The 25,153-nt window shown below is 46.0% G+C and overlaps 1 protein-coding gene across 5 annotated transcripts; it reads left to right on the top strand.

The window, feature by feature from the left end:
• Window positions 1–293: 293 nt before the first annotated feature.
• Spindoc (spindlin interactor and repressor of chromatin binding) lies at window positions 294–17,223 on the top strand. 5 transcript variants are annotated; one of them, XM_036203805.1, is made up of 6 exons: window positions 294–666; window positions 10,963–11,292; window positions 11,368–11,517; window positions 11,646–11,771; window positions 11,930–12,130; window positions 16,718–17,223. In XM_036203805.1, exons 1-6 carry the CDS (start codon window positions 537–539, stop codon window positions 16,927–16,929), a joined length of 1,149 nt encoding a protein of 382 aa, XP_036059698.1. In that variant the 5' UTR covers window positions 294–536; the 3' UTR covers window positions 16,930–17,223. The 5 variants fall into 5 exon arrangements, with proteins under 5 accessions (XP_036059698.1, XP_036059705.1, XP_036059691.1 ...); XM_036203812.1 differs by having other exon boundaries at window positions 11,909–12,061; XM_036203798.1 differs by having other exon boundaries at window positions 11,909–12,130.
• The last annotated feature ends 7,930 nt before the right edge of the window (window positions 17,224–25,153 follow it).

The following is a 25,153-nucleotide window of genomic DNA, read 5'->3' as shown; positions in this document are numbered from 1 at the left end:
GGCTGTATTTTCGTCGGGACGCCTCCCCGATGGCTAGTCGAGGGAAAGCGAAAAAGGGAGACACCGAGCCGACCGGCAGCACCCTCTCGGCCAGCGGCAGGTGGGGCTGCCCGGCTGGGTCTCCGCGGCTGCGGGCGCCCCTCCCAAGGGCGACTCCGGGCCTCTCGGCTGCGGGAAGCAGCCACGGACTCGGCGCTGCCCGGGGTTCTGGCCCAGACGCGTGCCTGGGGCGGAGCTGGGGGGAAGCCCTCACGCGATTGGCTAGCCGGGCCAGGAGGCGGGGCTGCCGGACGGACGCTGACAATGAGCCTCCATAAAAGGGAGCGGCGGGTCGGGGGGGCCTCGGATCGAGCCCTCCCCGCTTGGGGTCGTGACGCCGTGAAGCCCGTGGCTGGCCGGGCGGCCGGGCGGGAGGCGGGTGAGCTAGACGGTCCGCGGGCCCTGCGTGGTCCGGGGCGGGAGGCGGCCGCCAGTGGCGGCGCGCCGGGGCCTGCGCGCCCGTCCTCCGCTATCGGGTCGCCCTTCTCCGCCTCGCCATGGCCCTGAGAGCCGAGGGCGCCGCGGCGCTGGACTGCTTCGAGGTGACGCTGAAGTGTGAGGAAGGGGAGGACGACGAGGAGGCCGTGGTGGTTGCCGTGATCCCGCGGCCTGAGCCGATGCTCCGAGGTAAGGGGGAGGGGAACCTCACTTCCGCATGGCGGCCAGGGGCTCGGACCCCGGCTCCCGGTCCCCGGCCCCCAGCCCCTGGTCCCCGGGCGCGGTCCCAGGCCAGCGTTGCAGCCCCGGCGGGCCCTTCCCGGCCGGGTCCCCGGCGGGCGCGCGCCCTCGCTCCTCCCCCACTCGGGTTTGGAATCCCGGGCCTCTCGCAGCCCCCTCCGTCCTCCTCCCCTCCCCCGCTCGGGGTCTGGAGACTTCCATCCACACAGAACGAGCGCTTCGGGTCTTCCGGTTCCCTGGGCCCCCTCGGGCCCAGCCTAAAGGCTCGATTCCCAGGACTGTGGTTTGTGCTACGCCGCCATCTCCCCGTTCCGGCCTGATTGTCCTAGGCCGAGGGGCGAGCAGGCCTCTAGGCCCCAGGCTGGGCGCCGTAGCGATAACCCGGGCGAAGGCGAGCGCGGCTGGTAACCTCCGAGAGGAGAATTTTAAGAACCCTGCCCTCTAGAAACAGTCCTATCCTCATTCCCAGACCTCCTCTCGCAGGAGCCACAGGTGTCAGTTCTAGAACCCGGCCGTTGAATGCAGCTGCTAGCAGCACCCAGTTTGAGAAAAGCGGGACTTGCTGGGGGAGGGGGCCCCGGGGGGGGCCTAAGCCATCTATATGGAGATTATTCACCAACGGAGGTATTTGGGAGACGATCTGCAAATAACTTGCCCTCCCCTTCCCCCTTTCTCTTCCTCTGCTTCTTTGGTCCAAAGGCGAAAACAAAGAGCTACCTTTGTGGAAGACTATTAGAGTCATGAAAACAAATATTTCCTTGTGGTGGAATACTTGTTTCCCTTTAGCAAGACAGTACCCAAAAGAGAGTGGGAACTCGGTCGTTGTGCTTCTTGAATTTCAGGAATTCTGCACTCCTCCCTTCTGGAGATGGGAGGGTTAGAAAATTCGAAAAATAAAGACCACATCCTTCCCAGTGTTTGCATCACACAGGTTATTTTCTGCCGGTGCCGGTTTATGGAGAGCTTGCTATTGTCAAAGGCTCACGCTTAAGCCACTCAGCCTCCCTGCCAAGGTGGCCTCATCACAGAAGGAACTAGACCTCTACAGAGGTTCATTCATTCAACTGTATTTATTTATTGGACAACTAATATGCCAAGCATTGTTTCAGGCGCGAGTGTTGGGGGAGGGAGGGATGGGGGTTGGAGATGTGGTAACGGGCTGAACAGGGTAGATGAAGCCCTGCTCTTGAACATAAATCCCAACAGGTAAATTGAACTATACTGTGCTAGGTGGCAATGAGTTCTTTTTAACTTGGTTTGTGTGTCACAGTACGCATTCATGAAGATGTCTGGACAACTTTTGAGAGTCAACTCTTCCGTGTGGGGTTGAATTTGGCTCATTGGGTTTGGCAGCAAGAACTTTGATCAACCCAGCCCTCTCCCTGGCCCAGCCATCAGTTTTTTAGGGAACGTGAAAGTGGAATAGAGAAGTGGGGATATAGTAGGAGTTTTGTTTCTAAAGCAGGCAGCGGTGACACATGCCTTTAATCCCAGCACTACACAGAGAAAAGAACTAACAATAGAAAAGAACAGAAGGAAGAGGTCTTAGAGAAAGTGCAAAGATTCTAGAGGCCTCTCAGCCTAGGCACAAGGTTCTAGAAAGATCTGGGGTATGAGAAAGGGAATGAGTTCAAAGTTTTGTTCTTTGGGCTCTGTGGTGGTGCACGCCTTTAATTCTATCACTCAGGAGGCAGAAGTGTAGCATGAATCTTGTCTTATTAATAAAATCAAACCCAGGAGCCGGGTATTGGGGTGAATGCTGGAAGATCACAGAGACAGAACAGAGACAGAACAGGCCACAATGTCCTCACCCAGCCAGTTCCTCAGCTGATCCTGTTTCCTCAGACTGGAAGCTTCTGTGTCCTCATCCCAATGGCTCTCAGCTGAATTGCTCAAAAGCCTGAAGCTTTTAGTTTCTGGTCTTCACTGCCTTATATACCTTTCTGCTTTCTACCATCACTCCCTGGGATTAAAGATGTGAGTCACCATGCTTGGCTGTATCCTTGAAAACATGGATTTCTGCCTCTGGAATGCTAGGATTAAAGGCATGTGCTACCACTGCCTAACCTCTATGTTTAATATTGTGGCTGTTCTGTTCTCTGACCCCAGATAAGTTTATTAGGGTGCACAATATTTTGGGGAACAGAAAACCACCACATAGAGGCAGGCAGACTGCTGAGTTTCAGGTCATCCTAGTCTACCTAGTGAGTTGTAGGCCGACCAGAGCAACTTGTCTGTGGGCTTTGTTGGCATATACCTTTAATCCCAGTGCTTGGGAGGCAGAGGACAGGCTGGCTGGTAGATCCCTGAATTCAAGTCTATCCTGGTCTATAGTGTGAGGAATTCCAGGATAGTCAGGGTTGCACAGGAAGCTGTCTCAGGGGTGGGGGAAAAACTTAATCTGGAGTTTAGAGTCCATGACCCTCACAACCTAGAGCATGGGTGCAGGCAGGCAAGCAAGCATGATGATGGGGCAGTCGCTGAGAGCTTGCACCTGATCCACAAGCACAAGGCAGAGAGACTGCAGGAGCTGCCTGGGAAAGGCAGAGAGAAAGAGCATATGTAATGACTGGGAATGGTGTGGGGCATTTGAAACCTCTAAGTCTTCCCCCAGGGACCCACAATCTCTAGCAACACCACACCTCCTAGTCTTTCCCAAACAGTTCCACTAACTGTGGACCAAACATTCATGTCCATGAGTCTTTTGGACCATTCTTATTCAAACCACCACAGTTCTGTTTTTTGAAAGTGGAAGGATTATCTACCAGTTACTGAGATAGACAGGGCTGAGGTGCAGACTTGGTGGAAGATTGGGATAGGTCTTTAAATTCACAATGTCTCTTACAGGCTCTAGCAGAGTGATTAACTAAGCATTTGGATATCTACACCTAGAATTTTTGTGAGTGCCTTGCCTGGGTATACATATGAGTTGCCAGGCCTGATGATCAGGCTTGTAATCTGAGCTACTCAGAAGGCTGATGCAGGAGAATCACAAATTCTTGGCCATCCTGAGCTGTAGATCTTATCTCTAGCCGGGCGGCGGCGGCGGCGGCGGCGGTGTCGGTGGTGGTGGTGGTGGTGGTGGTGGTGCAAGCCTTTAATCCCAGCACTTGGGAGGAAGAGGCAGGCGGAACTCTGTGAGTTTGAGGCCAGCCTGGGCTACAGAGTGAGTTCCAGGAAAAGGTGCAAAGCTACACAGAGAAACCCTGTCTCAAAAAACAAAAACAAAAACAAAAAAACAAACAAACAAAAAAAAAAAACCAACAAACAAAAATCTTATCTCAAAAAGTTTAAAAAAAATTTACCTAGAGATAGAGCTCATTGGTAGCACACTTGCTAAATAACAAGTATGCAACCCTACAGTCAATCCCTAATACCACTGAAATAAAATATAGGAGTTGTCAGCAGGCAACAAGTGAGAATTACCTGAAGGAGGAGGCCAGTCCCTTGTCATTGATATTTAGTATTGTTGTGCTTGAGGTTTAGACACGAAACAGAAGTCTATCAAGAGCTGGTGCTGTGCTGTGCTCTGTAGGAGACAAAACAGGTAGTGGCATGGTCAGCTGATAGGTTGCAGCTCCTGCAGGAAGTTGGAAATAGTTTTCAGAGTGACGTGAGGAGAAATGGGCAAGTTAAGAGAACCAGGGAGGACAGGTTCCCTGACTGCCTGTAAAACTCAAGATCAGAAAGGTAACTGACTGTGACTGACTGGAAGAATTACTGTCTGGGTTGGTGACCTCACAAGACCTGGGTTAGGCCAGTTGAAACTTCAGGACCTGTCACATGGGAGAAAGGTTCTGGGACCTAAACTGTTGTAGATGCTATCTCTTCCTAAAGTCCCAGCTATGAAGGAGTCCCAGTAGGTAGAGAGAGTACCCAGGGATCATGGGCACTTTTCAGAAGAGTACCAGGCTGGATGCTGAACTGAGAGTTTCTGTTCTGTGGGAGCTTTTAGTTCTTATATACAGAGAGCCAATAACACAAGCCAAAGGGGGCATGGCCATCATTGCAAATACTTCAGGAGCACCCTGGAAAAGAGGAAGGCTGGTTTGAGAGAAAGAGGTTGACTTTTGGGAGAGGCCTCAACCTGTAGAGGAACAGGCAGAGCAACCATTCCCTGCATACTAGTTCTTTTGGTAACAGTAAGATGATCAAATTTAGCATCCTCACCCTCAAAAGAATATATATTATTGTGATTGATACTGTTGCCATCTGGAAAGAGGGAACCGCAATTGAGGAGTTGCCTCCATCAGATTAGCCTATTGGCCTATCTGTGGAGCATTTACTTGATTGCTGATTGATATAGGTAAGCCTGAGCTGCGTAAGAAGGGTAGTTGAAGGAGCCTGGGAGTAAGTCAGTAAGTCCCTTTTCTCTGGTTTCTCCAGCCTTGGCATCCCTGGATGATGGACTGTAACCTTTAAGTAAATCCTTTCCTCCCTTTCTTAGTTAGGGTTACTACTGCTGTGATGACCATGACCAAAAACAACTTGGGGAGGGGAGGGTTTATTTCACTCACGTCCTGTTTAACAGTTCATTATCTGGTGAGGGCAGGAGCCCATTGCAGGGCAGGAACCTGGAGGAGGGTGCTGTTTACTGGCTTGCTTTTCCATGGCTTATTCAACATGCTTTTTTAATAGAACCCAGGACCACCAACCCAGAGATGGCTCCACCTACAAGCACTGGACCCTTCCACATCAATCTCTAATTAAGAAAATGCTCTACAGGCTTGCCTACAGCTTGTGGGAAGCATTTTCTCAATAACTCCAGCTTATGTCAAGTTGGCATAAAACTAGCCAGCATATTTCCCCCAGTTGCTTTTGGTTGTGGTGCTTATCGCAGCAACAGAAACCAAACTTGGACAGAAATTGGTACCAGGAAAGTGGGATGTTTCTCTGGTGAACCTGACCATTTGGAACTTTGCTAGGAAGTGCTCAGAGTTTAATGAGCTGTAGCAGGAGCTTAAAGGGGATGAGAATTTGAGAGAAGCCAGGCATGGTGGTACAGGACATTTGGGAAGAAGAGGCAGGCCAATCTCTTGAGATCTAGTGTAGGTGGAAGTTTCTGTCCTGTCATCAGCTCCCAAATAAACACACTGAGGCTTACTATTAATTATAAATGCTCGGCAATATTTCAGGCTTGTTACTAGCTAACTGTTATATTTTCAATTGATCCATATTTCTTATCTATGCTTTGCCATGTGGCTTGGTCCATTTTTTTCATTATGGCATGTCAATCTTCTCTCTGTGCCTGTCTGCTCATGACTCCTCTGACTCCACCCTTCATCCCAGCATCCTTAGTTTGGTTGCCCTGCCCTACTGGCCAGTCAGTTCTTTTATTAACCAATGAGAGTAATATATATTCACAGTATACAGAAGAATTGTTCCACAGCATTTCCCCCTTTTTGTCTAATTAAAAAAGGTTTTGACTCTAACATAGTAAAACTATAACAAAACAGTTATTAAGTAAGAATTACAGTTACAATATTGAGTCCATTTGTATTTGGCAAATTTAGAGAAAATACTCTTTGTATATCTTCTCTTTGTGACTCTAAAGTTTTATGCCTAATTTACCTTTTATTGTAACTAAGGGAAACTTTTTAACTATGATTATCTAGTCTTCAACTCTGTCAAAGACTCCAGAAGGGTCAAATATTACCTAATGACAGGGACATCAGGCTGCCTGCACAGTTAACCTAGGTGGTTCTGAATGTTGGGGTGTCTAACTTTGGCCTACAGGCCTGGTATAGCTGACATTTGAGAAACAGGGAATTTTGAGGGACTCTACTACCTTGTCTTGGCAAAGTTTGGCAGTTGCTTTCTTTTTCATCCTGTTTGTCCAGTTTGAACAATATACTGCCAGCAGTTGAGGCAAGGGCAGTTTCTTGGCCCAAATGGCCAGCTTTTACCATAAAGAAAGCAAACTCCATACGGAGTTTCTTTGATGCCCATTCTCTCAAAAGTAGATTGGTGCTGCTGGGAGCAGACCTGTCTCACTGCCATGAAAAGCCTTAGATTATTAAACTTATTAATATGTAAGTCTTTGAAGTGTTTGAAGACCATGTGTCTATCTAAATATATCTGTGTATGACCTTGAAAACATTCCTAACATGACTATAAATTTGACTATTATAGATGACTATTAATCTGTATTTTTAATTATACATTACTTTTTTTTTTTTGGAGACAGAGTTTCTCTTTGGAGCCTGGCCTGGAACTCAATCTGTAGACTAGGATGGCCTCAAACTCAGAGATCTGCCTGTCTCTGCCTCCTGAGTGCTGAGATTAAAGGCGTGTGCCACCACCGCCTGGCATATGCATTACATTTTTAAGTGAGTTGCATAAATACAATACCCCAAATAAGAGTAGAAACATACATATAGTATAGCTAAAATAAATTTAAATTTGTATTAATAAACCAAAATCCATATCAATTTAAAATATTTTAGATTAATAGCTGTGTTTTGGATTAAAGTAGAGTCTATAATCTATTCTTTTTTCCTGTCCTTCCTATATCAGATCCTTCTTTTTTTTTTCCCCCTAGAAAGAGATCTTTGAATTTAACTCCTTTATTTGGCCTTTTTGTTTTGTTTTGTTTTGTTTTTTAACTATGACCAAAACAAAATAACAATTTGTAACCAACCCTCCCTTAAATGATAGCAAACATCCATAACCAATATTTTGGGAATGTAAGTATTCTGTACACTACTTTCTATTGTTTGTGAGTTTTGGGGGGGGAACCTTGATAAAACCAGTATAATTATTGGGTTTTAGCTGGAGTAGTTTGAGACACTGGACCATCTCAGGCAGCAGCTTTTAATCTGTTTTGAATGTAGAATTTTGAGAAGAGTGTAAAAGAGGCATTTTCAGATGCTGGATCACCTGGGCCATCTGTTTTCATTGGTGTCTGGTCTCCTTGTTCTGAAAATACATAAACTTTTAAAGGTAGCATACATTTTTGTATTAATACAGGTACAGAGTGTGTGTTGTACACAGGTTAGCCAAAGATGATTTTTTGTTTTATATTTAAGCAGGTAAAATGGATGTTACATGTTTTGTAGTTGTTGGGTTTTTTTATATTTATGATTTATACTGAGTTCTGCCTGTATGTATGCCTGTAGTCCAGAAGAGGGCATCTGATCTCATATCTCATTACAGATGGTTGTGAGCCACCATGTGGTTGATGGGAATTGAACTCAGGACCTCTAGAAGAACGTCCAGTGCTCTTACCTTTTAGCCATCTCTCCAGCCCCCTGTTTTATAGTTTTTGTAGATTTATTTCTTTATGTCTGTAGTCAGAACTTTCAGAGAGTATTCTCCCCCAAAGAAACACCTTTTAACTTAGATTTTGAAGTCAAGGTATTTTTTAAATATATAGGTTGGTTCAATCTAGCAGTTTTTATATATTCAGTGTCACTTAGCAGCCAAAAAATTTAAAGACAACACAATAACATACAGGATCCAGACTCTCTGTGTATTTCTCATCTTTATGTGGCTTTATGATTAGCTGTACTTTCTCTTTTCTCTCTCAAGCCTATGTATATTTTTAAATACAGTGTAACTCATTTTAGAGGGGTTTTTTTCCATCTATATCTGTAATCTTTTTCTGACCACATGAGCCTTTAAACTGCTAGGCAGCATGGCTAGGACCTCTGCTTCTGCTTTGGCGGCTGGCTTCACCCAGTTTGGTTCCCTGATAGCCAAGCTTCATGGTGGAGGTAGTGGCGCAAGAGCCACATTTATTGCCCCCAACTCTGGGGAGTTTTTGGGTCTATGCTGTCATCAAGTAGTGCATCACCCACTGCTCATAAACCCCATTGAAGTATTTGGTGGCTGTGCCTCTTTCACACCTGTGTTTGCTGCTAGCACTGAGTCAAGAAGCTGTCTCTCAAAGGAGCCTTGCTGCTGAATGCCACTAGCAAACAGAGCTTACAAAGAAAAAGTAGTTACCAAGAAGCTGCTACTTGACTCCGGGTTTTTTTGTTTGTTTGTTTGTTTGTTGTTTTTTTTTTTTTTTAAGCTTTGTTGGGTCTTATGTGAAAATTCCAGCCCTATGTTGGAATACCATTTGTAGGCGGAAGTTTCTCTCCTGCCAGCAGCTCCCAAATAAACATACTGAGGCTTAATATTAATTATAAATGCTCAGCCAGTAGCTCAGGCTTGTTACTAACAAACTTATGTTTTAAGTTAACCCATATTTCCTATCTATGCTTTGTCACATGGCTTAGTACCTTTTTTTATTATGGCATGTCCTTCTCTCAGTGTCTGCTCAGACTCCTGGCTTTGCCTTTCTTCATCCAAGCATCCTTACTTTGGTTGTTCTGCCATACTTCCTGCCTGGTTACTGGCCAGCCAGTTCTTTATTAACCAGTGAGAGTAATACATATTCACAGTGTACAACGGACTATTCCAGGGCTACTCAAGGAAACCCTGTCTTGGTGCAGGAAATTGAGAGAAATGCAGCTGATCAAGGTTTGGGTGGCTTTTGAAGTTTCAGGGAAAGTAAAGACTTTTTGGTTTTTCTGAGACAGGGTTTCTCTGTAGTTTTGGCTGTTCTGTAACTCACTCCTTAGATCAGGCTAGCCTTGAACTCAGAGATCCACCTGCCTCTACCTCCTGAGTGCTGGGATTTAAATGTGTGTCACCATTGCCTAGCAGGAAGTAGACTCTTATCAGGGTAGTTTGTGTGATATATTTCAATTTTAAGAATCTGCAAGTGAAACCTAGGTTTTACTGGAACAATGGATGTTGGTTACCTGGTGCTGAAAAAAAATCAACAGTAATTAATAAAAGCATGGCATTATTGTGACAAAATTTTCAGAGAAGTATTTCCTCAGGGTCAGCACACAAAATCTGGTGGTCCAGAGAGGGCAAAGGCTGCATCTCAAGCTGGAAAGTGAATATGGCAGTGTGTAAAACTATTTCCCATATGGTACTGATTTTGAAGACATAAAGGGGTGTATTTAACTTTTTTTTTTTTTTTTCCTTAACTTGACAGAGTTTTTAGAGTCACCTTGGAAAAGGGAACCTCAGCTGAAGAATTGCTTCCTTCAGACTGGCTTGGAGGCAGTATCTCTTGGAAATTATCTTGATTGATGTGGGAGGGAGGGCCCAGCCCACTGTGTGTGGCACCATCCCTAGGCTGGTTGCCCTGAGCTATATACAAGCTGAGAGGGGGCTGGCTTGCTAGTCTGCTTGCTTGCTTTTTTGGTTTTTCAAGACAGTGTTTTTCTGTGTAGCCCTGGCCATCCCTCCTGCCTCTGCCTCCCAGGTGCTGGGATTAAAGGCATGTACCACCACCACCTGGCTGAGGGAGGAAGTTTTCAAGCAGTGTTCCTCTTTCAAACTCCTACCTTGAATCCTTCCCACTTTGGCCCTGTTCACGATAGACTGTAACCTGTAACCCCTTTCCTTCACAAGTTGCTTTGGTCTTGGTGTTTATTGTAACAGAAAACAAAAAGCAAACTAGGACAACTAAAAAGCCAAACCTGGTAGTGAAACCCCATACTACCTATTCAGGAGGCTGAGATAGGAGAATTGCATGTTCAAGGCCAACCTGGGTAATTCAGCATGACCCTGAGTTCTATTGCTAGAGTCCATGTAAAGGTAGAAGAATAGAACTTTATTCCACAGGGTTGTCCTCTAGCCTCCACATGCACTCCTTGGTACATTGTGTTCCCCTACTATACATACACTAATTAATAATTTAAAGGGAGACGGCTAGACCTATATCTCAATGGGTAGAATGCTTGCCTAGCATACATGAAGCCCTAGGTTTGGCCCCAACACCTCAAATACTAGGCATGATGGCACATGCTGTACTCAGGAGGTAGAAGCAAGATCAGGAGTTAAAAATTATCTTCAGCTACATAGTAAAGTTGAGGTCAGCTTGGACTATTTGAGAATGAACTGTGCATTGTGCCTACAAATCAGATATCGGTACTGTTGACTATTGGGTAAGAAAACCTAGAAGCCTCACTAGAATGATACCTGCCAGATAATCAGGGAGGTCAAGACAGACATAGGGTACCCAGTAGCCCCAGAAACATGTAGAGTGGGATTCATGACTAGATTTAAAGGTGAAGATGCAATACCGGGCGGGCATCCTGGCTGTGTGTCTCATACTGGTCTGTTAGAATCTAGTGGGGAGGTGGAGCATTGCACAGGAATCCCCTTACCCACCCCACACAGATGTGTTCTGAGCACCACCAACCCTGGCATCTTTACAGCACTTTCCCCTTTCTACAGTAACCCAACAGGAAAAGACGCCACCACCTAGGCCTAACCTGCTGGAAGCAGGTGTCGAAAGCTGTGAGGGACCCAAGCAGCAAGTGTCATGGGAACAGGAGTTCCTGGTGGGGAACAGCCCAGGAGGCAGTGGACGGGCGCTGTGCATGGTGTGTGGGGCTGAGATCCGGTCCCCATCAGCAGATACTGCTCGCACACACATCCTGGAGCAGCATCCCCATACCCTGGACCTGAGCCCCTCTGAGAAGAGCAACATCTTGGAAGCCTGGAGTGAAGGGGTAGCCCTTCTGCAAGACATTCAAGCTGACCAGCCATCCCTGCCCGGCCTAGGTAGTGAGGGTGAGGGCTGAGGGAAAAGTGGGGCCTGTAGAGGCCCTGGAGCTCAGTGGGCTTTTGCCCCCTCAGAGTCAGGCCAGGATGGCCAGCCAGACCCCAACTCCAACCCGGACCCTGCCAGGATGCCAGCAGAGATCGTGGTCCTCTTGGACTCCGAGGACAACCCATCCCTCCCTAAGAGGCTCCGGCCCAGAGGACTCCGCCCCCTTGAGCTGCCTGGTCAGTCAAGAGGAGCTCAGGCTCCGTGGGAGACCCGTTGCCGTGGGCTGGGGCGGGCAGGTGTGCTCAGGAGGTTAAAGAACTCAGGCATAGTGGCCTTAAAGTGCTAAGGTTTTTTCCTTTTGCAGTTGCCCCTGTCACAGAGCCAGGAAATAAAAAGCCCCGTGGTCAGAGATGGAAGGAGTCCCCTGAGGAGGAGCCTGCTAGAAAGAAGAGAAGCAGGCATATGACCAAAAACCTGGACCCTGACCCAGGTGAGAGGATCTAGGGGTGCTGGGCCTGGCTGTAGCACTGTAGCCTAAAGTCCATGAGGAAGTGGACAGGCAGAGGGCACCTGCATGCAGCTCAGCTGAAGCTCAAGCCTTTGGGTTCTGGCCTCTTCTCCTCACAGTTCTTCATGGCCTTCTTCCAGACCCCCCATCTCCTGAGTCACCCACAGAGACGTTCGCAGCACCAGCCGAAGTCCGACACTTCACGGATGGCAGCTTCCCTCCTGGCTTTGCCCTCCAGCTCTTCTCCCACGCGCAGCTCAGGACCACAGACAGTAAGGACGCTTCTAAAGATAGCAAAGCAGCAGCGGAGGGCCTGCCTCAGCCAGAAAACCCCTCTTCAGGTGAGCCCTCCTGGGAGGGCTGTCGAGGAAGCTGAGTCCCTGGATCACAGCCAGAGCCCAGGGTGGAGGTGCTCAGTGTTTAGCCCCCAAGAGCAGGCCAGTGACGGGGTTGGAATGCTGAGAAAGCTGGCCCTGGGCCAAGCAGCTCTAGAGGCGGTCATTAGGCTGTGCTAGGCCTCCCAAAGCTTGGTGCTCAACTTCATCCGCTTCCAGCTGGACCCCGGAAGAGGTCACTTCACACTGGTGACACAGGGGCCCAAGTGAGGCACTCAGCCATTTAAACAGGTGTAAAAAATCCGATGCTCCATAGTCCAACAGTCTTAGTGAGCTTCTGCTGACAGCTTGTTTGTAACCTGTCCCACTGACTGAGGAACTTTGGTATGTAATTCATTTGGTCCTTATAAAAATACCTTACAAACCAAGCATAAGCCAAGCATGATCCAACACTTGGGAGTCGGAGACAGGAGGGAATGAAAAAATAAAAGAAGGACATGACTACTCCTAGGTATGGTTAGGTATGGTGTAGATAAGAGGGAGAGTCCAGAGTGGATTTGCCCCTCAGCCATGTGAAGAGAAGCGAGAGAGGAGAGGAGAGAGGGAACCAGGTGTGGCAGCCAAAGGAGTAGAAAGTAAAAGGGGCAGAGGGTGGGGTATGCCACCCTCACCCTGTAACAGGAAGTGGCTGGGGGACACTGGGAGAACCTGGTGGCCAGGTCCACTTTGAGTTTGGAGGTCAGCCTAGGTTACAGAGTGAAAACCTGGCTTTAAAAGCCAGGCCCCAAGAACGTATGATGCCTGGCTTTGGGGTTGTTTTGTTTTGTTTTGTTTTGTTTTTTGAAACAGGGTCTTCTGTATCCTCAAACTACTTAGCTAAGGTTGGCATTGAACTCCTGATCCTCCCCTTCTTCTCCCCCCCCCCTCTTTCTTTCTTTTGTTGTTGTTGTTGTTAAGCTTTTAAAAATGCTTATTTCACTTACTTCTGGGAGGGCACTTGCCATGGTGTGCAAGGGAGGTCAGAGGTCAGGCCGCAGGAATCTGTCTTCTTCCACTGTGGGTCCTGAGATTGAGCTCAGGTCAGCATATTCAGTGGCTCCCAGCTTGCCTTCTGTGGATTTAGGGTCCTGGTCTCTATCACATCAGACTTCGCTTTCCTGGCCTTTTATTTCTGCCCTTTGATCCTCCGCCTCCTTGTCACCTGGAAGAATTGGTGCTTAACTCAGGTGACTTGAGTCTCTAGCTTCTGGACCCTTAACTAAGTTCTGAGTGTTCCCTGTGTCTTGCTCATAAAAGTAGAGCATGGGAAGGAAGCTGTATGATTTTGTTTTATTGAGAGGGTAGCTGAGCCAAGTACTGTAATGGTGCATACCTTTAGTCTCAGCCACTGCCTTTGAGCTCAGGTACCTGATGCCAGCCTGGGCAAAGTAGCTAAACCACACCTCAAAAGAAAAGCCAGGAGCTGGAAACACAGCTCCTAAGTAAAGGCTCAGGGGATGGTCTTGGGCACATACAGTTTCTTGGCTAGGGTCTCTCACCCAGCAGGCTGTAGCTTGTACTTCCACCAGGCCCACTCAAACATCCAGCTGCAGGCTTGGTACTCAGCCCTGTTGTGTGACAAACCTTTTCTTGGGGAGTTGTAAGTCACATACATCTATTTACCCAGTCAGGGAACCAACTACAGACCAAATACGGAGACCACCGAAGTCCAGTGAGTTTTATTGGGGTCACTTACAAGAGCAGAAATAACTCAGACAGCTGCATCACTAAAGCCCATCCCAGCATGGGTGACATGTTACTCACAAAGCTGGAAACCTGCAGCACACTGTACTGCCTGCCTCCAGGCAGTTCAACAGGTTGGAGAATGTCCTTTCCAGGTGCCTGAGGTGAGCTAAACCCCTTTCAGGTAGCTCAGTTGGTTTCTGCTTCCAGGCAAGTAGTCTGATCTCAGGCAGCTTATTCTCCTCTGAAAGTCTTTGAAGCTCTGCATTTCTACAGCTCAGCTTTACGTCTCCGGAAAAGGACTCACAGCTTTATTGATTACTCTTGCAGGGTAGAGCTTAGTGAATCTCATCAGTTTCTGGGACTCCCTGAAACTATTTTGAGTTGTTTATCTTACTGATTAAGGATCTTCCCTGCAGGATAAAATATTTCAGTCTGAGAGAACATTGCTACACAAGGCCCTTCCACTCTTTCTGTTTTAGTATCTAGGCCCAAGTCGTCTACCTCTCCCCTCTCAAGAGAAGCCCCCAGCAGGGATTAGTTCTTCTCCCATTGCAAGAGCAGTGGGTTTTTTTCTCTCTGGCAATCATCTCTTCCAGATCCTGACCCCTTCATCCCTCTAGTTACGACCCATTTATTCCCAAGGTAGAATCTTTACTCTCAACTGCCTCTTACCTCTGTCTCCAGTCTGGTGAGCTCAGACTTTATTCAAAACAAACTGAAGTCTCTTCTTTGCTAACATCTGTTGACTGCCAGAACACTTCCAGGTTCAGCACTTTTTATATATTATCTAGGAGATGACATCTGTGGGGTTGCAGCTTGGCCCTCTGTCTACCAAACTCTCTACTGGTAGCCAGGCACTACCTCTATTGGGTTGATTAAAGTTGTCAGCAGAGGATGGTGACAGCTGACTGTAATCTCAGCACTAGTGAGGCTCAGGCAAGAGAGAGGATGGTGAGTTTGAGGCCATTCTGTGCTGTAGAGGGAGATGCTGTCTACACAAACAAACAAAAACCAAATAACCCCAGCACTCAAGAGACAGAGGCAGGCAGATTGCTGTGAGTTTGTGACCTGTCTGGTCCACATAGGGCAGGAGAAGATGCTTCCTTTTCTCTAGTAAACTGCAGCCTTTGGCTTGCTGGCGCCAAACCACCAGTTACCGTTTTCTGTCTCCCAACTCCACATCAGTCCCTCTGCAAACCTCAGTTTACTCTCCTGCCACTACTCTGACCAGTGTTCCCTTAACTTTTTTTCCTGGGGAGATAGGAAGAAATGTCTGCTTACTCCAGATAAGACACTTAGCTCACCTGAGTGTTCTGCCACTGAGCTGATGCCCAGCTCTGTTTACTTTTATTGTGAGACAGAGTCTCGTTCAGGTGCCTAGGCAGGCCTTGAACTTTGGGATTATGGACATATTATGTATGGTCTACACCAGATTTGATGAGTCTTTGTGGATTGAACCTAGAGCTTGGAGTTGTCCAGGCAGTTACTCACTGAGCTTGCTGTATTCTCAGCTCCTTTTGGTCTTTTAGAGTTCTATACATAAACCTGGCTGTCCTGGAGCTCACTCTGCAGACCAGGCTGGCCTCAAACTCAGATCCACCTGCCTCTGCCTCCTGAGTGCTGGGATTAAAAGTGTGGACCACCATGCCTAACTTGTATTCTCATGAATAATTTAAACTCCAACAACAACAAAAAACAAAACAACAAAACAAAACAGCAAAATCATACCTGTCTTAAATTGGATGGAAAAAAAATTCCTGGGAAGAAAAACTTAACTGAATATGTTTATACAATTAGCTTAGTTTGATTACCATTTCCTGTTTGACCCTTTTTTCTTTAGTTTGGTTTTAGTTTTTCTCTGTGTAGCCCTAGCTGTCTTGCAACTCAGTCTATAGATCAGACTGGCCTTGAACTAAAAGAGCCACCTGCCTCTGCCTCCCAAACATTGGGATTCAAGGTGTGGGCCTGGCTTTGGGGGGGTGCAGTCTCATGCAGTTGAGCTTGAAAATAACCCTGACCTCCAGGTTGGCCTGCCTCAAGTACTAGGATTGCTTTGCCATGTAATGTCACTTGCATGGGCCCAAGTCGAGAACACTTTTTGTGTTTTCTGCCTTGTCCTATCTGGAGGCCTGGCTTTGTTCTTCTCATGCTGAGACCCCTGCCTGTGTGACACCTATCAATTCCAGGGGTATGGAGCCTGGATGAATGCTGAAGTGCAAAGCTAGGACATCAACCCAGGCTGTCTGTGTGATGTGCTCTGCCTTGTCACTCCCAAGGGGTCAAAGCCATGGGTAGACTTCTTTTTTTTTTTTTTTTTTTTTTTTAAATGACTTAACTTTTATTATTTATCCACCTCAGTTGGGAACAGTCAGGATGTGCTGTGTACTATAAGTGTTTACATTATGTATGTGGGGTGGATGCCAGAAGAGGGAGTGAGATCCCCACCCCTCCTGCTGGATTATAGGCAGAAGTGAGATGCCTGACGTGGGTCCTGGGACTCTAACCCAGGTCCTCTGGAAGAGCAGTGAGTGCTCTTAACCACTGAGCCATCTCTCCAGTCCCCGTGGGTAGACTTCCTTAGACATTCCCCACTGTATCACTTCTATGTGCAGTCTTGAAGATAGAAGTAGGGAGCAGCATCATGGCATCATGAAACTACATGCCAAGTACACAAAGAGAAAGCTGCATTCAGTGCTTGCCCTGTGCCTAAGGGCTGTGAGGTGCGGCTAGTCATTGCTGGTCAATCAAGAATCAGCCCTAGTCCTTTTCTTGGTCTTTGGGAATGAAAAACCCTAGTAGTCTGTGGTTTGCAGTTTTGGGGACCATTGGAAGGCCCTAACTGTACTCTCTGCTCCCATCCCTTCCCAGCTCCCCCTCCGGGGCTTCGTGGGACACTGGATCTCCAGGTTATCCGTGTTCGGATGGAGGAGCCACCAGCCGTCAGCCTCTTACAGGACTGGTCCAAGCATCCCCAGGGCACCAAGGGGGTGGGAACAGGTGACAACCCAGACTGGTCCACGGTTCTGTCAGAATCCGGTGCCACTGTTAAGGGACAACCAGAGGCAGGAAATGGGGTGTAAGTTTTCACTTTCCTGGGGAGGGGAGGGAGGAAGGAAAGGTGGGAGGGGGTATCCCCCCTTGGTTTAAATCTCACTCAGATCTGCCCAGCTTGGCCACCTGATGGAGAGTTTTAAAACCGGGTGCCAGGAGACCTCGAAGGAGGAGGGGTGACATCACTGTCACACCAGGGCACTAGAAATGCCTGGCCAAGACTGAATTAGGCAGAGGTGGCTTAGGCTGTTGGGCGATGCAGCATTGGGCCTGTGGAGAACACCTTCCCCAATCCTTCGCTGACCTACCCTCTGACCCCACACCTCCTTCCTCTCAGCTCCCCATCATTCTCCCCTGGCACAGTGCCTTATGCAGAGGTGGTCATGATGGGGTTTGAACTGAGTCCCACTACCTCGGGGGACACCTCCTCCCCCACTTTTGGCTCCTACAGCAGGAGGCCTCCATTACCTCTTACCGCCTCGTCCCTGCCGAGGGCTCCCTTTACCGCCCCTCACCTGACGTCCTGTTGCATCTTTTATCCTGTTGTATATATTACCTTTGTTGACAATAAATTATTATTTTTTTTTTTTATTAAAAGTTCTGTCTGGGCCATCATTGGGAAAAGGGAGCAGCTTGAGGGGCAGGAAAATTGAAAGGTAGTCCTAAGTGGGAGCCAGAGACCCCTGTTCCAGGCAAGCCAGCCTTGAGCCTATAGCAGAGCTTGCTTGGGCCTCTGGAACTGTTCTAATTTGGTGTCAGTCAACTGAGAGACACCTTACTTCTTCCTCTTACCACATTTTCTGTATTTGACTTTCTGACCTACCTGGTAGGCCTCTGTCCAAGCAGAGTTACCACAGAGCTGGGGACACTCACCCCCAGGGAGGTAAGAGTTATTGGGGCCTGAGCAAGATGTGATGGCACATGCCTTTAATCCCAGCACTTGGGAGGCAGACAGATCTCTGAGTTTGAGGCTAAGCTGGTCTACAGAGTGAGTTCCAGGACAGCCAAGGCTGTTAAACAGAGAAATCCTATCTCAAAACCAAAAAAAAAAAAAAAAAAAGTTACTAGGGCCTGATCCTGGCCAGCCAGCATAGACACTTCCTCTGTGAGGAGAAGGTGGAACATCCCTGCTTTCTTATAGGTCTGTACCATCTACTACACAGCTCACTCTTAGCCTCCAGCCTCAACCCAAGTCTGCCTTAGGTCTTTGTAGATTTTGAACTTCCTGAGCTAGCCCTATGCAGACCTAATCTGTGGGCTTTTGCACTTGGGGCAAAATGAACCTTCCAGGATGCTTAATCTCAAATTCTAGGTTCCTCTGTCCTGTTTAGAATGCCCAGCAGGTATATAGTGAAGTAGGACCACCCCACACTGATGGCTGCTCGGCCACTTCTTGTAAATTACAGAGACTTGGGGAGAAAAAAAGAAGGATTGACTCACCTCAGTTGGGAAGAGTCAGGATGTGCTGTGAGATCTCATACTGAACTAATAGGGATTGGTCCTTTCAGCCATCTGATATTCTCAGCAGAAGCCCAAGAATGTAGAGGGTTCTTGTCCAGGGCAGGCAGAGACAGGTGTGAAGCAGAGGTGCCTTGTGTCCAGAATATCTCAGCCATGTATGAGAACAGGTGGACCACAGGACTCCTGAGTTGGTATGTGTTTCTGCAGATTGGCACAATTTGTATGCTCCCTGACAATAATGTTCACTATCTGAAAGCACTGTGTTGGTTTTGTAGGTGGTTTCTGTCCCTACAATTGTGTGACTGTTCACATTTATGCCAACTTGCTTTTAGGACATTGTGGCTATCACAAAGTATTGAGGGAACTTATCAAAGAGTGTGTTGTAAAATGATGACTGAAATGCCCCTTTGTTGTACAGAGCCTGATTTTTCCTAGACTGTGAACTCTGGGGCAGGGACCAGATTGCATTGACTTGATATTTCTGGTGTCCCACATAGGGCCTGGCACATAGGTGCTCAATAAATGTCCATCGAATGGTATCTTGGTCTCTAGGTGTGCACTCTGTGTGACCTTTTTCTTGTATGGCCAATGACTCAATTCTTTGTTCTTTTTGTTCTTGTCTTTTTTTTTTTTCTTTTTTTTTTTTTTTTTTTTTTTTTTTGAGATACTCTGTCTGTTTCAAACTGATGATTATCCTCCCAAGTGCTGGGGTGATAGGTGTTCTCCACTATGCCCATTCTAACAGTTAAGTTACAACAATTAAAAAAAATAAGTAACACTGACCCTTCAGGGTGAGGGGCTGAATGTCTTTGAGGTTACCTTATATACTTAAAACCAACTCATTGAGAGTTCCCAGACCCCCTCCTGGTTGGTTAATTTGGTATGAGAGGGCTGGTCAGATGGCACATGCCATGCAAATCTAATGACCCAGGTTCCTTCCCTTCCCAGAACTCCTGGTGAAAAGAGACTTCTGGAAGTTGTCCTCTGAGCTTTATGTGCCTGGCACCCAAGAACCATGGCACTTGTGCACCTGCACTCAGACAGAGCTGTTGTGGCACCCACCTTTAATTCCAGTACTCAGGAGGCAGAGAGAGGCATCAGAGACTAGCCAGGGCTACAGAGAGTTCCAGGCCATCCAGGTCTGTGTAGTGAAGACACTTGCACAAAACAAAACACCGGGGTAAGAGCTAATGGCTTGGCTCGTGGTTAAGAGTGTTTACTGCTCTTCCACATCCAAGGGTGCACTCTGCCTGTAACTCCAGCTCTAGGGAATCTGATGCTCTCTTTTGATCTCAGTGCACATACACAGACACATAAATAAAAGTAATTTTTAGAAGTTAAAAACAAGTAAGTAGAGCTGGAGAGGTGGCTCAGTGGTTAAAGGCACTTGCTGCTCTTCCATAGGACCTGAGTTTGGTTCTCAGTACCCACATCAGGTGGCTCACAATTACCTGTGGCTCCAGCTCTAAGGGGACCTGATAGCATGGCTTCCGTGGACACCTTGCATGCATGGCATACATACACACAAATTTTTGAAATTGGCTATGAGGTCTCACATAACTCAAGGAAACTTTTAGTTTGCTGAGTTTATTATAGCATATGCACCAAGAATATGAATGGCATGGGTGTGTCTGTCCTAGCAGACTTGGGATGTGCTGCCCTGCTAGCAAGTGGGCTTCCAGGGAAAAATGGACAGAGTGGGGCTGAGGGCCTAGTCAGAGCCTCTGGGGCCTCCAGCTCTGTGATTTACAGCTCTAGTCCCCTTTCAGCCCCAGAGGCCCTCCGCTAAGCTCTTTTGTCTCTGCCTTTACTCAGTTCTGAGCTCTAGGTGGACCAGGTTGGCCTCCTACTTACACCATCAGCTCTCCTGCCTTCACTGCTGAGATTGCAGCCACCACCCAGCCCTTAAATTCTAAACAGCCACACCTAAATGATGAAAATGTCATCTGCTAAATAATCTTGAAAAAAAATTTAGATTTTTGTTGTTGTTGTTGTTGTTTTTCATCTTTTGTTTTTTTCAGACAGGGTTTCTCTGTGTAGTTTTGGTGTCTGTCCTGGATCTTGCTCTGTAGACCAGGCTGGCCCCAAACTAACAAGATCTACCTGGCTCTGCCTCCAGAGTGCTGGGATTAAAGGCATGCGTCACGGCCGCCCAGCTAGATTTTTTTTTTTTTTTTTAATGTGTATAAGTGTTTTGTTTCCATGTATGTTTCTGTACCACATGCGTAGTTGGTACCAGAACACAACAGATCTGGAGTTAAAGAGAGTTGTAAACTCTCATGTGGGTGCTAGAGATTGAACCCAGGCATTCTGGAAGAGCCAGTCAGTGCTCTTACCTGTAAACTCTCCAGCGCCTGAATAGTACTTTATAGTCACAGAGCCTGGGGTCAATGAAATTGAGCAATTCTTCTCTCTATTCTGTGCATCAAGGACACAACTGCTCATAAATGACAGGAGGGTAAGGTTTGTAACTAGCCACAGGAGGTCGGCAGAGGGGAGAGGACCCACCTTGGAGAAGCTAAACCACTCAACAGGAGCTTTTCCTGTCCTTTGTCCCCTGCAGCCCCGCCTTTTCCTCCCTGGACCCAACTTCCCCAAGGTGGTGTTTTAGGGGAGACAGCGTTCTCCTACATCAGTTGGGTGTCCTGTTCTTTCTTTGAGAATGTAATTAGGCTATGTAGTGGCAGGGAGGTCCAGCCTCTGATGGACTAAACCTCCAACAGCCATTCAGAAGCATATTTATTGAATGTTACACAAAGGTTGGTTTTTTTGGGGGGTAAAACAAATTCCTCATACCAAAGCCCCTTTGATTATTCTATATGTTCTCTGAAGGAAATCGTCACATCCCTGCAACCTTTAGTCCTTATTGTGTCCTGTTTGCAGTGGCCAATAAATAATACAAGACACTCCAGGTGTGCCAGGACAGTCTTGTGACTGATGTCATGCAATGGAAGAAAAACCCCCTCAGAAAACAGCTGTAAATCATAGAAAACAACCGCTGTTCTCTACAATGACCTCCTCACGGCCTAAGTGCCTCCAACAAATTACTACTGCATTCTAATGCTACTCCCCTAGAGACAATGCTATTCCCTCTACAGTTAGGAGCTCCACTTCACAGCCGAGTGTGACTGGTGAATCAGGGTGAAGGGGAGAAGAAGTCCTTACCTAGATTTTTATAGGGAACAGAACAAAACAACATTTTCACACACACCTCTAATCCCAACACTGGGGAGGTAGAGGCAGACTGGTTTCTGAATTCAAGGTCAGGCTGATCTACATAGTGAGATGTCTCAAAACAAAGTTTGTCACAAAAGATAGGATGGATCTCTGATGGGCTTTTGACGTCCCTTTGTGACAGGATGAGCACTGTGGGGTTCAGATTCCACAAACACTAGGGAAGGACCCCAGAAACAGACACTGCTAGCATCCTTGGGACACAGAACACCTGCCCTGGTTTTGCCATGAATCATCCTATATTGTGCCCATTGTATAGGCAGTGGAAACTAAGGCATAGGGAGAGGAACGTGATGACTTTTCTGTCCAGACTAGTAAAAGGATCCAAACCCCAAGCCCAGACCTGCAGTGGAATAATCTTTTTGTACACTTATCGCTGCCTGGGGGACCAGCTTCCAGCAGCACAGGGCTCAAAGGGGGCTAGGGAAATGACATTCACATTGTTTCAGTGATTGCCTTCTGTATCCCCTACTCTTCATCCCGTGTTCTATATTCTCTTCTTACCTGTGTCCACAGGTGTCCCTTCTGTCTCTCTTGATGTTCTAATTCATCTTGATGTTTTCCTTCCAGTTCTTTCTAACTTGATGTTTCCTCCTACTCTGCTCTTTCTTATTCTCCCATTCTTGATGTTTCCCTTCTCCTTCTGATTTTCCCCTACAGTTATATACCCCAGCAAAATCTTTCAAGCAATATAGAAAGTACAACATGGTTACATTCTGTTTTTCAAGTGAATGATTACAATGAATACAAGTAAAAAAAAACAGCACATTATCCATATCCCTTATGGGATTAAATATTTTATATATTACAGGTAAAAAACATTATCTCAAGAACCCACGTACATTCACACCCAAGCAACTTGTTATAGATGAACAGTATAAGAATGCAAAGTATTCTTTTACTGGCAGGCTGTGTTTTGCAGAGGACCAATCAATTATTATTACTTACCTTGAAAGGTAATCTTATAAGGAATCTTACAGGAATCACAAACCTAAACATTTATATATGAAAAACAACCAGTCAGCTCTGCTTTAAATCTTTAGGGTGCATATCCACTCATTAGTAGTTTTTTATATCAGGAGATTGAAGGCTAAAATGGGTATAAGTAATTAATCATCCCTTAGATCACCAACCAAACCCAGCAAGGAAAGTATGTCAGCTAGAAATAATTAGGCTGATTTGTATCTATTACCTGATCTTAATGAATTCCTCATTCAATTATGTGCCTTTCTAAAACTTTAGATTATCTTCTTGAGTTTTTCACCTCAAAGCTATTTGACAAAAACATCTAGTCTAACTTTAAGTTATTTTCAAAGCTTTGTTTCAGTTGTGATGCACTCTGAAACCTGTGAACACATCTCCTAACATTAAGATTAGAAAAATTTAAACTAGCTGGGCTACTGGGACCCAATTGTTTTTCTTAATCATTAACCTAAGCCACAGTCTGTATGGCTCCACAATAGAAATTCATGTGTTCTAGCTGTGTGACACTTCCTTGTTCATATTTTTTATCATCAAAACTATTTAAACTAACATTATTATTAGCAATTAGACAAAACAGCTTAAGAAATCATCTTTATAATTACAGGTAAAAATGTCCAGTAGAATGGGATGTTTCCATGAGATAAACACACTACATTACAGGCAGTAGGGATCTTCCCACACCCAATCACACAATGCCAGATACCAGAGAAAGATGGCAGCTGCAAACATGTGAAGGCACAGCAGAAGCTAAAGACATTCTGGAATCTGTGGTCTCAGGTCCTTGCCTATCAGAGATTCACCCATCAGTTGCAGATGAAGAGGTTCAGTCCATTATCATCATGACAGGGAACGTGGTGGCATGCAGGCAGGTGTGGTGCTGCTACTCCAGAAGTTAGACAAATATTAATTGAATCTTTTGAAAATGCTAATTCACAATACAAAAGGGCAACCAGGACTTTAAAGACAAAATCAATACCCATAGATAAATGGCTCTGAAATAGTCAATGTTGAATCTCATACTCATGATGATACTTTGGATAGGTTTCCAAAACCTTTAAGAAAAATAAAAATGTCAGATGTTTTAATTGTGGTAAACAAAGTCATCTAAAAAGGGATTGTAGGCAAGGCATTCCTAGAAGCAATGTTTTGTTTAGGAATAATCCAAACAGAAGGCCCTAGCCTTCTGGAATATGCAGAAGCTGTAGCAAAGGCCAAAAGTGGACTAATGAATGCAGATCAGCAAGAGACAGACAAGGTAACCTTTGCAATCAGGAAGCACCTTGGGGAGCCTCTCCAAAGCCCCCATGCCAAATGTGGTTCAATCATTCCCTGTCACCATGGGAGAACCACATCCATAGAGGAATTAAAGGACCTAATGCCTGCTGTTTAAAATCATACTGCTCTGGATGACAGAACAGCTTCAGCAGATAAGACAAAATGTTCAGGAGAGACCATAAAACAAGTATTTTGGCAAACTTCTATAAATGACCAAAGACCAAAGCTAAAAATATGGATAAATGGCATTGTAATTGAAAGTTCAGTTGATATGGGTGCAGGTAACCATAATTTTGCCAAAATCTTGGCATCCAGATTGGCCTCTTCAGGATGTAAATGTTCAGTTTCTTGGGATTAGAACTTTATCTCAGGTAAAACAAAAATCCAGATTAGTTGAATGCATAAGGCTATAAGGACAAATAGGAAATTAAAACCATATATAGCAGACATAGCAATGAATTTATGGGGATGTGATTTATTACAGCAATGAAAAACACAGATCAACATTCCTCCAATCTCTGAAACAAACTGTAAAGTAGAAAATGCTTCTGAGAAAAACATAAAAGGTATTCTCAAGAGTGGCCATAGATTGTTCAAGTTGTATATAAACAGGGCACAACAGCTGCTGCTGTTTCAAAAGTGCCAACTGCCCTACCTTATAATGGTTGACTGACAAACCTGTCTGGGTGGAACAATGGCCTTGAATATCAGAAAAATTATGGGCATTAGACCAGCTGGTACAAGAGCAGCTAAATGTTCAACATATTGAAGTCCTTGGAATTCTCCCATGTTTTTCACTAAAAAGAAATCTGGAAAATGGAGAATGTTAAGAGATTTGAGAGTTATTAATAAGATGATTCAGCCAATGGGCTCTTTACAGCCTGGAATTCTCCTGCCTTCTCTATTACCTAAGGGTGGTCTATTATAGTTACTGATTTTAAAAGAGATATTTTTTACTATACCTTTACAAGAACAGAATAAAGAAAAATTTGCTTTCACGGTGACTACTTATAGTAATTCCCAGCCCATTAAATGGTATCAGTGGAAAGTTCTCCCACAAGGGATGTTAAAAAGCCTCACCTTGTGTCAATATTTTGTACAACAGCCATTGGAAATAATTCATAAACAGTTTCCTCAATCTATAATTTACTATTATATGGAAGATATCTTACTAGTTGATTCAAATGCAGATACCTTGGAAAAAAATGTTTGAAGAAGTCAAGAAAATATCACCTTGCTGGGTGTTACAAACTGCTCCTGAAAAAATACAAAGAGGAGAGTCTAGGATATAAGATGGGT

Source organism: Onychomys torridus, chromosome 1 (genome assembly GCF_903995425.1).
Source record: "Onychomys torridus chromosome 1, mOncTor1.1, whole genome shotgun sequence".
Taxonomy (NCBI): Eukaryota; Metazoa; Chordata; class Mammalia; order Rodentia; family Cricetidae; genus Onychomys; species Onychomys torridus.
The sequence above is the reverse complement of the archived record's forward strand: the minus strand, read 5'-3'. Positions and strand labels throughout refer to the sequence as shown.